Source organism: Bombina bombina, chromosome 7 (assembly GCF_027579735.1).
Source record: "Bombina bombina isolate aBomBom1 chromosome 7, aBomBom1.pri, whole genome shotgun sequence".
NCBI classification, from domain to species: domain Eukaryota; kingdom Metazoa; phylum Chordata; class Amphibia; order Anura; family Bombinatoridae; genus Bombina; species Bombina bombina.
Window position 1 is genome coordinate 455,067,396 of NC_069505.1, and position 21,340 is coordinate 455,088,735.

Here is a 21,340-nt window from a genome sequence, read left to right on the forward strand (position 1 = left end):
CCTAGCCTGTATCAATAACTGACTCAGAAAACCCACGTCTTGATAAAATCAAGCGTTCAATTTCCAAGCAGTCAGCTTCAGAGAAGTTAGACTTTGATGTTTGAAGGGACCCTGAATCAGAAGGTCCTGTTTCAGAGGTAGAGACCAAGGTGGACAGGATGACATGTCCACCAGATCTGCATACCAAGTCCTGCGTGGCCACGCAGGTGCTATTAGAATCACTGATGCTCTCTCTTGTTTGATTCTGGCAATCAATCGAGGAAGCATCGGGAAGGGTGGAAACACGTAAGCCATCCTGAAGTCCCAAGGTGCTGTCAGAGCATCTATCAGGACTGCTTCTGGATCCCTGGATCTGGACCCGTAACGAGGAAGCTTGGCGTTCTGTCGAGACGCCATGAGATCTATCTCTGGTTTGCCCCAACGTCGAAGTATTTGGGCAAAGACCTCCGGATGAAGTTCCCACTCCCCCGGATGCAAAGTCTGACGACTTAAGAAATCCGCCTCCCAGTTCTCCACTCCCGGGATGTGGATTGCTGACAGGTGGCAAGAGTGAGACTCTGCCCAGCGAATTATCTTTGATACTTCCATCATAGCTAGGGAGCTTCGTGTCCCTCCCTGATGGTTGATGTAAGCTACAGTCGTGATGTTGTCCGACTGAAACCTGATGAAACCCCGCGTTGTCAACTGGGGCCAAGCCAGGAGGGCATTGAGAACTGCTCTCAATTCCAGAATGTTTATTGGCAGGAGACTCTCCTCCTGACTCCATTGTCCCTGAGCCTTCAGAGAATTCCAGACGGCACCCCAACCTAGAAGGCTGGCGTCTGTTGTTACAATTGTCCAGTCTGGTCTGCTGAATGGCATCCTCCTGGACAGATGTGGCCGAGAAAGCCACCAAAGAAGAGAATTTCTGGTCTCTTGATCCAGATTCAGAGAAGGGGATAAGTCTGAGTAATCCCCATTCCACTGACTTAGCATGCACAGTTGCAGTGGTCTGAGGTGTAGGCGTGCAAAGGGTACTATGTCCATTGCCGCTACCATTAAGCCGATTACCTCCATGCATTGAGCCACTGACGGGTGTTGAATGGAATGAAGGGTGCGGCAAGCACTTTGAAGTCTTGTTAACCTGTCCTCTGTCAGGTAAATCTTCATTTTTACAGAATCTATAAGAGTCCCCAGGAAGGGAACTCTTGTGAGTGGAACGAGTGAACTTTTCTTTTCGTTCACCTTCCATCCATGTGACCTTAGAAATGCCAGTACTAACTCTGTATGAGACTTGGCAGTTTGAAAGCTTGAAGCTTGAATTAGAATGTCGTCTAGGTATGGAGCTACCGAGATTCCCCGCGGTCTTAGTACCGCCAGAAGAGCACCCAGAACCTTTGTGAAGATTCTTGGAGCTGTAGCCAATCCGAATTGAAGAGCCATAAACTGGTAATGCCTGTCTAGGAAGGCAAACCTTAGGTACCGGTAATGATCTTTGTGAATCGGTATGTGAAGGTAAGCATCTTTTAAATCTACAGTGGTCATGTACTGACCCTCTTGGATCATAGGTAAAATTGTCCGAATAGTCTCCATCTTGAACGATGGAACTCTTAGGAACTTGTTTAGGATCTTTAAGTCCAGGATTGGTCTGAAAGTTCCCTCTTTTTTGGGAACCACAAACAGATTTGAGTAAAACCCCTGTCCCTGTTCCGATCGTGGAACTGGGTGGATTACTCCCATTAACAAGAGCTCTTGTACGCAGCGTAGAAACGCCTCTTTCTTTGTCTGGATTGTTGACAACCTTGACAGATGAAATCTCTCTCTTGGAGGAGAGTATTTGAAGTCCAGAAGGTATCCCTGAGATATTATTTCTAGCGCCCAGGGATCCTGGACATCTCTTGCCCAAGCCTGGGCGAAGAGAGAAAGCCTGCCCCCCACTAGATCCGATCCCGGATCGGGGGCCCTCAATTCATGCCGTTTTAGGGGCAGCAGTAGGTTTCCTGGTCTGCTTGCCCTTGTTCCAGGACTGGTTAGGTTTCCAGCCTTGTCTGTAGCGAGCAACAGCTCCTTCCTGTTTTGGTGCAGAGGAAGTTGATGCTGCTCCTGCTTTGAAATTACGAAAGGAACGAAAATTAGACTGTCTAGTCTTAGATTTGGCTTTGTCCTGAGGCAGGGCATGGCCTTTACCTCCTGTAATGTCAGCGATAATCTCTTTCAACCCGGGCCCGAATAAGGTCTGCCCTTTGAAAGGTATATTAAGCAATTTAGACTTAGAAGTAACATCAGCTGACCAGGATTTTAGCCACAGCGCCCTGCGTGCCTGAATGGCGAATCCTGAATTCTTCGCCGTAAGTTTAGTTAGATGTACTACGGCCTCCGAAATGAATGAATTAGCTAGTTTAAGGACTCTAAGCCTGTCCGTAATGTCGTCCAGAGTAGCTGAATTAATGTTCTCTTCCAGAGACTCAATCCAGAACGCCGCTGCAGCCGTGATCGGCGCAATGCATGCAAGGGGTTGCAATATAAAACCTTGTTGAACAAACATTTTCTTAAGGTAACCCTCTAATTTTTTATCCATTGGATCTGAAAAGGCACAGCTATCCTCCACCGGGATAGTGGTACGCTTAGCTAAAGTAGAAACTGCTCCCTCTACCTTAGGGACCATTTGCCATAAGTCCCGTGTGGTGGCGTCTATTGGAAACATTTTTCTAAATATCGGAGGGGGTGAGAACGGCACACCGGGTCTATCCCACTCCTTAGAAACAATTTCAGTAATTCTCTTAGGTATAGGAAAAACCTCAGTACTCGTCGGTACCGCAAAATATTTATCCAACCTACACATTTTCTCTGGTATTGCAACTGTGTTACAATCATTCAGAGCCGCTAACACCTCCCCTAGTAATACACGGAGGTTTTCCAGTTTAAATTTAAAATATGAAATATCTGAATCCAGTTTTGGATCAGAACCGTCACCCACAGAATGAAGTTCTCCGTCCTCATGTTCTGCAACCTGTGACGCAGTGTCTGACATGGCCCTAATATTATCAGCGCACTCTGTTCTCACCCCAGAGTGATCACGCTTACCTCTTAGTTCTGGTAATTTAGCCAAAACTTCAGTCATAACAGAAGCCATATCCTGTAATGTGATTTGTAATGGCCGGCCAGACGTACTCGGCGCTACAATATCACGCACCTCCCGAGCGGGAGATGCAGGTACTGGCACGTGAGGCGAGTTAGTCGGCATAACTCTCCCCTCGTTGTTTGGTGAAATTTGTTCAATTTGTACAGATTGACTTTTATTTAAAGTAGCATCAATACAGTTAGTACATAAATTTCTATTGGGCTCCACTTTGGCATTGCAACAAATGACACAGGTATCTTCCTCTGAATCAGACATGTTTAACACACTAGCAAATAAACTTGCAACTTGGAATACAATTCAATTAAAAACGTACTGCGCCTTTAAGAAGCACAGAAAATCTATAACAGTTGAAAATTAATAAATTGAAACAGTTATAGCCTCAATCCTTGTAAACAACACAACTTTAGCAAAGGTTTAATCCCAATAGCAAAGATAACAAATTCTGAAAGCAGGAAACAATTACAGAATAAACGTTTTTTATCACAGTCAACTATAATTCTCACAGCTCTGCTGAGAGAAATTACCTCCCTCAAAATAAGTTTGAAGACCCCTGAGTTCTGTAGAGATGAACCGGATCATGCAGGGAATACAATGAGCTGCTGACTGAAATAACTGATGCATAGAAAAGGCGCCAAAAAACGGCCCTTCCCCCTCACACACAGCAGTGAGAGAGAACAGAAACTGACAGAAAAAGATTAAGCAACTGCCAAGTGGAAAAATGGTGCCCAAACATTTATTCACTCAGTACCTCAGCAAATGAAAACGATTTTACATTCCAGCAAAAACGCTAAACATAATTTCTAGTTATTAAACAGCTTTATGTACTTCTTACAGTGTAATTCTAGTGAAGTACCATTCCCCAGAATACTGAAGTGTAAAGTATACATACATGACATTATATCGGTATGGCAGGATTTTCTCATCAATTCCATTGTCAGAAAATAAAAGCTGCTACATACCTCTATGCAGATTCATCTGCCCGCTGTCCCCTGATCTGAAGTTTACCTCTCCTCAGATGGCCGAGAAACAGCAATATGATCTTAACTACTCCGGCTAAAATCATAGCAAAAACTCTGGTAGATTCTTCTTCAAACTCTGCCAGAGAGGTAATAACACACTCCGGTGCTATTTTAAAATAACAAACTTTTGATTGAAGATATAAAACTAAGTATAATCACCATAGTCCTCTCACACCTCCTATCTAGTCGTTGGGTGCAAGAGAATGACTGGGAGTGACGTGGAGGGGAGGAGCTATATGCAGCTCTGCTGGGTGAATCCTCTTGCACTTCCTGTTGGGGAGGAGTTAATATCCCAGAAGTAATGATGACCCGTGGACTGATCACACTTAACAGAAGAAAAAAGAATATGAACTGTATAGAGAGGATAAGTGGCTAACAAATATACATATAGAATGGAACAATACAGCTAAAGACCCATGGCCACTATAGTAATGTGCACTAACTTAAAGTTTGATCTTAGAGTCTCTATGAAGAGTGTAAAATCAAATGAACCTCAAGGAAGGGCATTGATAACATTAAACAAAAAGTAGTGCCAAATTACATATCATATATAAAAGGAGGATACCAATACTGTACTGCAAGGGGTGTGAGACTGGATTATAAAACCGGCATATATTTATAACTCTAATGAAGAAGTTAAATTATAGGGCAGATATGAATTAGGATAGTAGGCCACACCAGTGTATAGCTATGAATAAAGTGATCTAAGTGACCGGGGTTGTCTATATGAAATTATGTGTACCTACTCTGCTTGCAATTTGGCAACCCTTGAAATAATGTTGGTTAGGAAATAGGCCTATTTGTAGATATCATCCAATCTTCAGGTAGTACAGAGTATATGTTCAGGGTTTTGTGCTATATAATACTTAACAATGGGAGATACACAGAACATAGCAAAAATATAGGTACTTATAGAATACTTGTTTATAGCCGTCTTTTATGGTTAACAGAAACTTTGATGCATAATAAAATATCAGAACAGGAGTAACTAAATGATATAGCTTATAAGGTATTATTACCAAAGAACCGTAAACAGAACATAGTGTCCATCAAACTGTATAAACATTGCTAATCAGCAAAAAGTCAAGGCATTAATAACTTGCTCAGTCTATATCTACCACTGTCTCCGGCCCGACAATTCACCCCACATTTGTTCTTTGTGGAGATGTCAATTGTCCCTGAGGCAGAGCTACCATCCAAAACATACTGTAGTCAAGGCGAGTGTAGCACATTCTTTTCAAAGTCAGCCAAAATGACAAGCTGATCGCCATCTTAAACTGCTGCAACGCACATCTCTCAACGGGGTATTGCTGTTTCTCTGCTGCCCTAATGTTGAGCCATATAGCCTGCAATATTTTACCCCTATTGGAGGCTGGATGGTCCGCTTGTTTAGGGTAACCTGTATGGCCGGATACACTCTGTGTAGTAAGTGCTTCTCCGTAGCCGCCGTTGTCTGCAATGGAGATAGAAAGTGGCGTATTCAACCGCTTAGCATCGCTCTCTGTAATTCCGGCGTCCCTCCCTTCAGTCAAGCTAGTGTGTACTCTGAGGTTCGTAACTTCCATTATGGCATGTGAGATGTGTGATGGGCATTGGAATTTTTGAGCATTACCTCTATCTGAGATTTCAACGAAGGTTACTGTAGAAAAATCAAATTTAGTAGAGTCTGCTGCATCACACTGTAGCGCTCCTTTTAGCGCACATTCAAAAGCAGCCTGGAAATCGTTTAGGAGGTTATTGATCTCCCTGAGAATGTAGACACCAGATAACATGCCTCCCCTATGTAACTGTAACCGGTGGTAGAAACAGTGAGTGGTTCTTATCTAGTCCGATATCTTTCCTTTATCTCCACATGAGTAGGAAAATGGCGGCTCTCAGGGATTCCGTCTAGAATCAGAAGCGTCTGCGTTATGTTATTCCTGCCTTCCAATATCTTTTCCTGATGTCTTGTGCTGCTGAGTCTCCCGGGACTGTAAATTCAGTATTTATAGCGCTGGTACAAATCTTGAGCTGTAGTCAAGCAAGCTCGGTTTCTTTATGGCCGCATGTACTTGCTAAATAATTTAGGGTATTAAATGCCCCAATTAGGTGTCCTTAGGATCTTCAAAAGAAGTACTATGAAACTCTTCAGGTAGGGATTTAAGTTGTATATTCAAAGTTTTATATATTTAAAGATAAATGTCCCTAAAAACTATATGTAGACCAGGAGCTCTCACCATGCACGTCTATTCTCTTCAACAGCTTGCTCCGCCCCCAAAGTATTGGGATTTTAATATATTTCCCCCGGAGTGCTGCCTTTTTGCTATTTTTGTGTATCGTTTGCGGCTTGCTTGGCCGCGCCATAGTGCTCTGCAGTATGGCACATTCTGTGTCACAGTGGTACCGCCCCAAACATACCGACAGTTAGGAGACTGCATTGGGACTTGGAGCAGCGTTGTGGGAAGTTTGCTTAGTTATTCATACATGCTTCAATGACACCATCACAGAATATTCCCTTTACTTAACCCTTAAATGGCCACGTTAATGGTCGTTAATGGTTTAACTAGTGCAGCTTAACCAGCGAAGCTGTGCTTGGACTGCACGCATCATTTCTGGAGCCATGTAGCTATAGAGCGTAATTGCTGACATCAGCAAGACTTACGCTATATCCAGCAGATGTTTGAGGGTAAGGTGGTAATTAGTACTAATCACCTGTAGCTGTATTTATAGGAACTTCATCCTCCTCAGTCTTCACCTGGTCACACATATCCATACGCCCTGTACAGTGAGAATACATACATATGTTAAGTTGTTTGTAGTACTCATGGGATGTATTCATTTCACTCTCATTATATATAAATGAAAATCATGTGATGACCCAAAAATTACTGTGCACACAAGAATTATTTAGTAGACTATAAAACTTACTGAGCACATTCAACTGTAACCCACATACCTCACACACACAATACATATGCACACTCACCTGTAACTCACATACAATATATGTGCACACTCAACTGTTACACTCACCTGTTACTCACATACAATATATGTGTACACTCACCTATAACTCACATACAATATATGTGCACACCCACCTGTAACTCGCATACAATATATGTGCACACTCACCTGTAACTCGCATACAATATATGTGCACACTCACCTGCTACTAACATACAATATATGTGCACACTCACCTGTAACTCACATACAATATATGTGCACACTCACCTGTAACTCACATACAATATATGTGTACACTCACCTGTAACTCACATACAATATATGTGCACACTCACCTGTAACCCACGTAACTCAAATACACAATATATCTGCAGACTCGGCTGTAACTCACGTACCTCACACAAAATATATGTGCACACTCCCCTGTAACCCAGGTACCTCACACACAATATATGTGCACACTCACCTTTAACCCACATACCTCACACACAATATATGTGCACACTCCCCTGTAACCCACGTACCTCACACACACAATATATGTGCACACTCACCTGTAACCCACATACCTCACACACAATATATGTGCACACTCATCTGTAACTCACGTACCTTACACACAATATATGTGCACACTCACCTGTAACCCACATACCTCACATACAATATATGTGCACACTCACCTGTAACTCACATACAATATATGTGCACACTCACCAGTAATTCGCAAACAATATATGTGCACACTCCCCTGTAACCCACGTACCTCACACACACAATATATGTGCACACTCACCTGTAACCCACGTACCTCACACACAATATATGTGCACACTCACCTGTAACCCTCGTACCTCACACACAATATATGTCCACACTCACCTGTAACCCACATACCTCACACACAATATATGTGCACACTCACCTGTAACCCACGTACCTCACACACAATATATGTGCACACTCATCTGTAACCCACGTACCTCACACACAATATATGTGCACACTCACCTGTAACTCAAGTACCTCACACACAATATATGTGCACACTCACCTGTAACCCTCGTACCTCACACACAATATATGTCCACACTCACCTGTAACCCACATACCTCACACACAATATATGTGCACACTCACCTGTAACCCACGTACCTCACACACAATATATGTACACACTCACCTGTAACCCACATACCTCACACACAATATATGTGCACACTCACCTGTAACCCACATACCTCACACACACAATATATGTGCACACTCACCTGTAACCCACGTACCTTACACACAATATATGTGAACACTCACCTGCAACCCACATACCTCACACACAATATATGTGCACACTCCCCTGTAACCCATGTACCTCACACACAATATATGTGCACACTCACATGTAACCCACGTACCTCACACACAATATATGTGCACACTCATCTGTAACCCACGTACCTCACACACAATATATGTGCACACTCACCTGTAACCCACGTACCTCACACACAATATATGTGCACACTCACCTGTAACCCACGTACCTCACACACAATATATGTGCATACTCACCTGTAACCCACATACCTCACACACAATATATGTGCACACTCACCTGTAACCCTCGTACCTCACACACAATATATGTGCACACTCACCTGTAACCCACATACCTCACACACAATATATATGCACACTCACCTATAACCCACGTACCTCACACACAATATATGTGCACACTCACCTGTAACCCACGTACCTCACACACAATACATATGCACACTCACCTGTAACCCACGTACCTCACACAATATATGTGCACACTCAACTGTAACCCATGCACCTCACACACAATATATGTGCATACTTACCTGTAACCCATGCACCTAATACACAATATATGTGCATACTTACCTGTAACCCATGCACCTCATACACAATATATGTGCGCACTCACCTGTAACCTACGTACCTCACACACAATATATATGCACACTCACCTGTAACCCATGCACCTCACACACAATATATGTGCATACTTACCTGTAACCCATGCACCTCATACACAATATATGTGCGCACTCACCTGTAACTCAAGTACCTCACACACAATATATGTGCACACTCACCTGCAACCCACATACCTCACACACAATATATGTGCACACTCCCCTGTAACCCATGTACCTCACAAACAATATATGTGCACACTCACCTGTAACCCACGTACCTCACACACAATATATGTGCACACTCACCTGTAACCTACGTACCTCACACACAATATATGTGCAAACTCACCTGTAACCCACGTACCTCACACACAATATATGTGCACACTCACCTGTAACTCACGTACCTCACACATAATATATGTGCACACTCACCTGTAACCCAAGTACCTCACATACACTATATGTGCACACTCACCTGTAACTCACGTACCTCACACACACTATATGTGCACACTCACCTGTAACCCACGTACCTCACATACACAATATATGTGCACACTAACCTGTAACCTACGTACCTCACACACAATATATGTGCACACTCACCTGTAACCCACGTACCTCACACACACAATATATGTGCACACTCACCTGTAACCCACTTACCTCACACACAATATATGTGCACACTCACCTGTAACTCACATACAATATATGTGCACACTCACCAGTAACTCGCATACAATATATGTGCACACTCACCTGTAACCCATGTAACTCAAATACACAATATATCTGCAGACTCGACTGTAACTCACGTACCTCACACACAATATATGTGCACACTCCCCTGTAACCCACGTACCTCACACACAATATATGTGCACACTCACCTGTAACCCAGGTACCTCACACACAATATATGTGCACACTCACCTTTAACCCACATACCTCACACACAATATATGTGCACACTCACCTGTAACCTACGTACCTCACACACAATATATGTGCACACTCCCCTGTAACCCAGGTACCTCACACACTATATATGTGCAAACTAACCTTTAACCCACATACCTCACACACAATATATTTGCACTCACCTGTAACCTACGTACCTCACACACAAAATATGTGCACACCCACCTGTAACTCACATACCTCACACACACAATATATGTGCACACTCACCTGTAACTCACGTACCTCACACACAATATATGTGCACACTCACCTGTAACTCACGTACCTCACACACAATATATGTGCACACTCACCTGTAACCCACATACCTCACACACAAGATATGTGTGCACACTCACCTGTAACTCACGTACCTTACACACAATATATGTGCACACTCACCTGTAACGCACATACCTCACACACACAATATATGTGCACACTCACCTGTAACCTACGTACGTCACACACAATATATGTGAACACTCACCTGTAACCCACGTACCTCACACACAATATATGTGCGCACTCACCTGTAACCCCCGTACCTCACACACAATATATGTGCACACTCACCTATAACCCACGTACCTCACAGACAATATATGTGCACACTCACCTGTAACCCTTGTACCTCACACACAATATATATGCACACTCATGTGTAACCTAGGTAGCTCACACACAATATATGTGCAAACTCACCTGTAACTCACGTACCTCACACACAATATATGTGCACACTCACCTGTAACCCGTGTACCTCACACACAATATATGTGCACACTAACCTGTAACCAATGTACCTCACACGCAATATATGTGCGCATTCACCTGTCACCCACGTACCTCACACACAATATATGTGCACACTCACCTGTAACCCACGTACCTCACACACAATATATGTGCATACTCACCTGTAACCCACGTACCTCACACACAATATATGTGCGCATTCACCTGTAACCCACGTACCTCACACACAATAAATGTGCACACTCACCTGTAACCCACGTATCTCAAACACAATATATGTGCACACTCACCTGTAACCCTTGTACCTCACACACAATATATCTGCACACTCACCTGTAACCTACGTACCTCACACACAATATATGTGCACATTCACCTGTCACCCACGTACCTCACACACAATATATGTGCACACTCACCTGTAACCCACGTACCTCCCACACAATACATGTGCACACTCACCTGTAACCCTTGTACCTCACACACAATACATGTGCACACTCACCTGTAACCCTTGTACCTCACACACAATATATGTGCACACTCACCTGTAACCCATGTACCTCACACACAATATATGTGCACACTCACCTGTAACCTACGTACCTCACAGACAATATATGTGCACACTCACCTGTAACCTACGTACCTCACAGACAATATATGTGCACACTCACCTGTAACCTACGTACCTCACACACAATATATGTGCACACTCACCTGTAACCCACGTACCTCACACACAATATATGTGCACACTCACCTGTAACCCACGTACCTCACACACAATATATGTGCACACTCACCTGTAACCTACATACACAATATATGTGCACACTCACCTGTAACCCACGTACCTCACACACAATATATGTGCACACTCACCTGTAACCCACATACCTCACACACAATATATGTGCATACTTACCTGTAACCCACGTACCTCACACACAAAATACCTGCACACTCATCTGTAACCCGCCTACCTCATACACACAATATATGTGCACACTCACCTGTAACCCTTGTACCTCGCACACAATATATGTGCACACTCATCTGTAACCTACGTACCTCACATACACAATATATGTGCACACTCACCTGTAACCCACATACCTCACATACAATATATGTGCAAACTCACCTGTAACTCACGTACCTCACACACAATATACGTGCACACTCACCTGTAACCCACGTACCTCACACACAATATATGTGGACACTCACCTGTAACCTATGTACGTCACACACAATATATGTGCACACTCACCTGTAACCCACGTTCCTCACACACAATATATGTGCACACTCACCTGTAACCTACATACCTCACACACAATATATGTGCACACTCACCTGTAACCCACGTACCTCACACACAATATATGTGCACACTCACCTGTAACCCACGTACCTCCCACACAATATATGAGCACACTCACCTGTAACCCACATACCTCACACACAATATATGTGTACACTCACCTGTAACCCACATACTTCACACACAATATATGTGCACACTCACCTGTAATCCACGTACCTCACACACAATATATGTGCACACTCACCTGTAACCCACGTACCTCACACACAATACATGTGCACACTCACCTGTAACCCTTGTACCTCACACACAATACATGTGCACACTCACCTGTAACACTTATACCTCACACACAATATATATGCACACTCATCTGTAACCTACGTACCTCACACACAATATATGTGCAAACTCACCTGTAACTCACGTACCTCACACACAATATATGTGCACACTAACCTGTAACTCACGTACTTCACACACAATATATGTGCACACTCACCTGTAACCCACGTACCTCACACACAATATATGTGCGCATTCACCTGTAACCCACGTACCTCACACACAATAAATGTGCACACTCACCTGTAACCCACGTATCTCAAACACAATATATGTGCACACTCACCTGTAACCCTTGTACCTCACACACAATATATCTGCACACTCACCTGTAACCTACGTACCTCACACACAATATATGTGCACATTCACCTGTCACCCACGTACCTCACACACAATATATGTGCACACTCACCTGTAACCCACGTACCTCACACACAATACATGTGCACACTCACCTGTAACCCTTGTACCTCACACACAATACATGTGCACACTCACCTGTAACCCTTGTACCTCACACACAATATATGTGCACACTCACCTGTAACCCATGTACCTCACACACAATATATGTGCACACTCACCTGTAACCTACGTACCTCACAGACAATATATGTGCACACTCACCTGTAACCTACGTACCTCACAGACAATATATGTGCACACTCACCTGTAACCTACGTACCTCACACACAATATATGTGCACACTCACCTGTAACCCACGTACCTCACACACAATATATGTGCACACTCACCTGTAACCCACGTACCTCACACACAATATATGTGCACACTCACCTGTAACCTACATACACAATATATGTGCACACTCACCTGTAACCCACGTACCTCACACACAATATATGTGCACACTCACCTGTAACCCACATACCTCACACACAATATATGTGCATACTTACCTGTAACCCACGTACCTCACACACAAAATACCTGCACACTCATCTGTAACCCGCGTACCTCATACACACAATATATGTGCACACTCACCTGTAACCCTTGTACCTCATACACACAATATATGTGCAAACTCACCTGTAACTCACGTACCTCACACACAATATATGTGCACACTAACCTGTAACTCACGTACTTCACACACAATATATGTGCACACTCATCTGTAACCCACGTACCTCACACACAATATATGTGCACACTCTCCTGTAACCCACGTACCTCACACACAATATATGTCCACACTCACCTGTAACCCACGTACCTCACACACAATATATGTGCACACTCACCTGTAACCCACATACCTCACACACAATATATGTGCACTCACCTGTAACCCACGTACCTCATACACACAATATATGTGCACACTCATCTGTAACCTACATACCTAACACACAATATATGTGCACACTCCCCTGTAACTCACGTACTTCACACACATAATATATGTGCACACTCACCTGTAACCCACGTACCTCACACACAATATATGTGCACACTCACCTGTAACCCTTGTACCTCACACACAATATATATGCACACTCATCTGTAACCTACATACCTCACACACAATATATGTGCACACTCACATGTAACCCACGTACCTCACACACAATATATATGCACACTTACCTGTAACTCACGTACCTCACACACAAAATATGTGCACTCACCTGTAACCTACGTACCTCACACACAATATATGTGCACACTCACCTGTAACCCACGTACCTCACACACAATACATGTGCGCACTCACCTGTAACCCCCGTACCTCACACACAATATATGTGCACACTCATCTGTAACCTACGAACCTCACACACAATATATGTGCAAACTCACCTGTAACCCACGTACCTCACACACAATATATGTGCACACTCACCTGTAACCCACGTACCTCACACACAATATATGTGCACACTTACCTGTAACCCACGTACCTCACACACAATATATGTGCACACTCACCTGTAACCCACGTACCTCACACACAATATATGTGCACACTTACCTGTAACCCACGTACCTCACACACAATATATGTGCACACTCACCTGTAACCCACGTACCTCACACACAATATATGTGCACAATCACCTGTAACCCTGGTACCTCACACACAATATATCTGCACACTCACCTGTAACCTACGTACCTCACACACAATATATGTGCGCATTCACCTGTAACCCACTTACCTCACACACAATATATGTGCACACTCACCAGTAACCCACTTACCTCACACACAATATATGTGCACACTCACCTGTAACCCACGTACCTCACACACAATGTATGTGCACACTCACCTGTAACCCTTGTACCTCACACACAATACATGTGCACACTCACCTGTAACCCACGTACCTCACACACAATATATGTGCACACTTATCTGTAACCTACATACCTCACACACAATATATGTGCACACTCAACTGTAACTTACACACAATATATGTGCACACTCACCTGTAACCCACGTACCTCACACACAATATACGTGGACACTCATCTGTAACCCACGTACCTCATACACACTATATATGTGCACACTCACCTGTAACCCTTGTACCTCACACACAATATATGTGCACACTCATCTGTAACCCACGTACCTCACATACAATATATGTGCAAACTCACCTGTAACTCACGTACCTCACAAACAATATACGTGCACACTCACCTGTAACCTACGTACCTCACACACAATATATGTGCGCATTCACCTGTAACCCACGTACCTCACACACAATATATGTACACACTCACCTGTAACCCACGTATCTCACACAAAATATATGTGCACACTCACCTGTAACCCTTGTACCTCACACACAATATATCTGCACACTCACCTGTAACCCACGTACCTCACACACAATATATGTGCACACTGACCTGTAACCCACGTACCTCACACACAATATATTTGCACACTCACCAGTAACACACGTGCCTCACACACAATATATGTGCACACTCACCTGTAACCCTTGTACCTCACACACAATATATGTGCACACTCACCTGTAACCCACGTACCTCACACACAATATATGTGCACACTCATCTGTAACCTACGTACCTCACAGACAATATATATGTGCACACTCACCTGTAACCCACGTACCTCACACACAAAATACCTGCACACTCATCTGTAACCCGCGTACCTCATACACACAATATATGTGCACACTCACCTGTAACCCAAGTACCTCACACACAATATATGTGCACACTCATCTGTAACCTACGTACCTCACACACACAATATATGTGCAAACTCACGTGTAACTCACGTACCTCACACACAATATACGTGCACACTCACCTGTAACCCACGTACCTCACACACAATATATGTGCACACTCACCTGTAACCTACGTACGTCACACACAATATATGTGCACACTCACCTGTAACCCACGTTCCTCACACACAATATATGTGCACACTCACCTGTAACCTACATACCTCACACACAATATATGTGCACACTCACCTGTAACCCACGTACCTCCCACACAATATATGTGCACACTCACCTGTAACCCACGTACCTCCCACACAATATATGAGCACACTCACCTGTAACCTACGTACCTCACACACAATATATGTGCACACTCACCTGTAACCCACGTACCTCACACACAATATATGTGCACACTCCCCTGTAACCCACGTACCTCACACACAATATATGTGCACACTCACCTGTAACCCACATACCTCACACACAATATATGTGCACACTCAACTGTAACCCACGTACTTCACACATAATATATGTGCACACTCACCTGTAACCCACGTACCTCACACACAATATATGTGCACACTCACCTGTAACCCTGGTACCTCACACACAATATATATGCACACTCATCTGTAACCTACATACCTCACACACAATATATGTGCACACTCACATGTAACCCACGTACCTCACACACAATATATATGCACACTTACCTGTAACTCACGTACCTCACACACGAAATATGTGCACTCACCTGTAACCTACGTACCTCACACACAATATATGTGCACACTCACCTGTAACCCACGTACCTCACACACAATACATGTGCGCACTCACCTGTAACCCCCGTACCTCACACACAATATATGTGCACACTCACCTGTAACCCACGTACCTCACACACACAATATATGTGCACACTCGCCTGTAACCCTTGTACCTCACACACACAATATATGTGCACACTCACCTGTAACCCACGTACCTCACACACACAATATATGTGCACACTCACCTGTAACCCACGTACCTCACAGACAATATATGTGCACATTCACCTGTAACCCTTGTACCTCACACACAATATATGTGCACACTCACCTGTAACCCACGTACCTCACACACACAATATATGTGCACACTCGCCTGTAACCCTTGTACCTCACACACACAATATATGTGCACACTCACCTGTAACCCACGTACCTCACACACACAATATATGTGCACACTCACCTGTAACCCACGTACCTCACACACACAATATATATGCACACTCATCTGTAACCTACGAACCTCACACACAATATATGTGCAAACTCACCTGTAACCCACGTACCTCACACACAATATATGTGCACACTCACCTGTAACCCACGTACCTCACACACAATATATGTGCACACTCACCTGTAACCCACGTACCTCACACACAATATATGTGCATACTTACCTGTAACCCACGTACCTCACACACAATATATGTGCACACTAACCTGTAACCCACGTACCTCACACACAATATATGTGCACACTTACCTGTAACCCACTTACCTGACACACAATATATGTGCACACTCATCTGTAACCTACATACCTCAAACACAATATATGTGCACACTCACCTGTAACCCACGTACCTCACACACAATATATGTGCACAATCACCTGTAACCCTGGTACCTCACACACAATATATCTGCACACTCACCTGTAACCTACGTACCTCACACACAATATATGTGCGCATTCACCTGTAACCCACGTACCTCACACACAATATATGTGCACACTTATCTGTAACCTACATACCTCACACACAATATATATGCACACTCAACTGTAACTTACACACAATATATGTGCACACTCACCTGTAACCCACGTACCTCACACACAATATACGTGGACACTCATCTGTAACCCACGTACCTCATACACACTATATATGTGCACACTCACCTGTAACCCTTGTACCTCACACACAATATATGTGCACACTCATCTGTAACCCACGTACCTCACATACAATATATGTGCAAACTCACCTGTAACTCACGTACCTCACACACAATATACGTGCACACTCACCTGTAACCTACGTACCTCACACACAATATATGTGCGCATTCACCTGTAACCCACGTACCTCACACACAATATATGTACACACTCACCTGTAACCCACGTATCTCACACAAAAAATATATGTGCACACTCACCTGTAACCCTTGTACCTCACACACAATATATCTGCACACTCACCTGTAACCCACGTACCTCACACACAATATATGTGCACACTGACCTGTAACCCACGTACCTCACACACAATATATTTGCACACTCACCAGTAACACACGTGCCTCACACACAATATATGTGCACACTCACCTGTAACCCTTGTACCTCACACACAATATATGTGCACACTCACCTGTAACCTACGTACCTCACAGACAATATATATGTGCACACTCACCTGTAACCCACGTACCTCACACACAAAATACCTGCACACTCATCTGTAACCCGCGTACCTCATACACACAATATATGTGCACACTCACCTGTAACCCACGTACCTCACACACAATATATGTGCACACTCACCTGTAACCCACGTACCTCACACACAATATATGTGCACACTCACCTGTAACTTACATACCTCACACACAATATATGTGCACACTCAACTGTAACCCACGTACTTCACACATAATATATGTGCACACTCACCTGTAACCCACGTACCTCACACACAATATATGTGCACACTCACCTGTAACCCTGGTACCTCACACACAATATATATGCACACTCATCTGTAACCTACATACCTCACACACAATATATGTGCACACTCACATGTAACCCACGTACCTCACACACAATATATATGCACACTTACCTGTAACTCACGTAGCTCACACACGAAATATGTGCACTCACCTGTAACCTACGTACCTCACACACAATATATGTGCACACTCACCTGTAACCCACGTACCTCACACACAATACATGTGCGCACTCACCTGTAACCCCCGTACCTCACACACAATATATGTGCACACTCACCTGTAACCCACGTACCTCACACACACAATATATGTGCACACTCGCCTGTAACCCTTGTACCTCACACACACAATATATGTGCACACTCACCTGTAACCCACGTACCTCACACACACAATATATGTGCACACTCACCTGTAACCCACGTACCTCACAGACAATATATGTGCACATTCACCTGTAACCCTTGTACCTCACACACAATATATATGCACACTCATCTGTAACCTACGAACCTCACACACAATATATGTGCAAACTCACCTGTAACCCACGTACCTCACACACAATATATGTGCACACTCACCTGTAACCCACGTACCTCACACACAATATATGTGCACACTCACCTGTAACCCACGTACCTCACACACAATATATGTGCATACTTACCTGTAACCCACGTACCTCACACACAATATATGTGCACACTAACCTGTAACCCACGTACCTCACACACAATATATGTGCACACTTACCTGTAACCCACGTACCTGACACACAATATATGTGCACACTCATCTGTAACCTACATACCTCAAACACAATATATGTGCACACTCACCTGTAACCCACGTACCTCACACACAATATATGTGCACAATCACCTGTAACCCTGGTACCTCACACACAATATATCTGCACACTCACCTGTAACCTACGTACCTCACACACAATATATGTGCGCATTCACCTGTAACCCACGTACCTCACACACAATATATGTGCACACTTATCTGTAACCTACATACCTCACACACAATATATGTGCACACTCAACTGTAACTTACACACAATATATGTGCACACTCACCTGTAACCCACGTACCTCACACACAATATACGTGGACACTCATCTGTAACCCACGTACCTCATACACACTATATATGTGCACACTCACCTGTAACCCTTGTACCTCACACACAATATATGTGCACACTCATCTGTAACCCACGTACCTCACATACAATATATGTGCAAACTCACCTGTAACTCACGTACCTCACACACAATATACGTGCACACTCACCTGTAACCTACGTACCTCACACACAATATATGTGCGCATTCACCTGTAACCCACGTACCTCACACACAATATATGTACACACTCACCTGTAACCCATGTATCTCACACAAAATATATGTGCACACTCACCTGTAACCCTTGTACCTCACACACAATATATCTGCACACTCACCTGTAACCCACGTACCTCACACACAATATATGTGCACACTGACCTGTAACCCACGTACCTCACACACAATATATTTGCACACTCACCAGTAACACACGTGCCTCACACACAATATATGTGCACACTCACCTGTAACCCTTGTACCTCACACACAATATATGTGCACACTCACCTGTAACCCACGTACCTCACACACAATATATGTGCACACTCATCTGTAACCTACGTACCTCACAGACAATATATATGTGCACACTCACCTGTAACCCACGTACCTCACACACAAAATACCTGCACACTCATCTGTAACCCGCGTACCTCATACACACAATATATGTGCACACTCACCTGTAACCCAAGTACCTCACACACAATATATGTGCACACTCATCTGTAACCTACATACCTCACACACACAATATATGTGCACACTCACCTGTAACCTACGTACGTCACACACAATATATGTGCACACTTACCTGTAACCCACGTTCCTCACACACAATATATGTGCACACTCACCTGTAACCTACATACCTCCCACACAATATATGTGCACACTCACCTGTAACCCACGTACCTCCCACACAATATATGTGCACACTCACCTGTAACCCACGTACCTCCCACACAATATATGAGCACACTCACCTGTAACCTACGTACCTCACACACAATATATGTGCACACTCACCTGTAACCCACGTACCTCACACACAATATATGTGCACACTCCCCTGTAACCCACGTACCTCACACACAATATATGTGCACACTCACCTGTAACCCACATACCTCACACACAATATATGTGCACACTCAACTGTAACCCACGTACTTCACACATAATATATGTGCACACTCACCTGTAACCCACGTACCTCACACACAATATATGTGCACACTCACCTGTAACCCTTGTACCTCACACACAATATATATGCACACTCATCTGTAACCTACATACCTCACACACAATATATGTGCACACTCACATGTAACCCACGTACCTCACACACAATATATATGCACACTTACCTGTAACTCACGTACCTCACACACAAAATATGTGCACTCACCTGTAACCTACGTACCTCACACACAATATATGTGCACACTCACCTGTAACCCACGTACCTCACACACAATACATGTGCGCACTCACCTGTAACCCCCGTACCTCACACACAATATATGTGCACACTCACCTGTAACCCACGTACCTCACAGACAATATATGTGCACATTCACCTGTAACCCTTGTACCTCACACACAATATATATGCACACTCATCTGTAACCTACGAACCTCACACACAATATATGTGCAAACTCA

The 21,340-nt window shown here is 43.8% G+C and overlaps 1 protein-coding gene across 1 annotated transcript in view; it reads right to left on the reverse strand.

The window, feature by feature from the left end:
* Positions 1-21,340, reverse strand: part of LOC128636432 (zinc finger protein 665) — a 242,394-nt gene that overhangs the window by 136,563 nt on the left and 84,491 nt on the right. Inside the window, exon 4 of the mRNA XM_053689447.1 lies at positions 6,832-6,897. Within this exon, the coding sequence (XP_053545422.1) occupies positions 6,832-6,897 (66 nt within the window). The remainder of the gene's footprint in view (positions 1-6,831; positions 6,898-21,340) is intronic.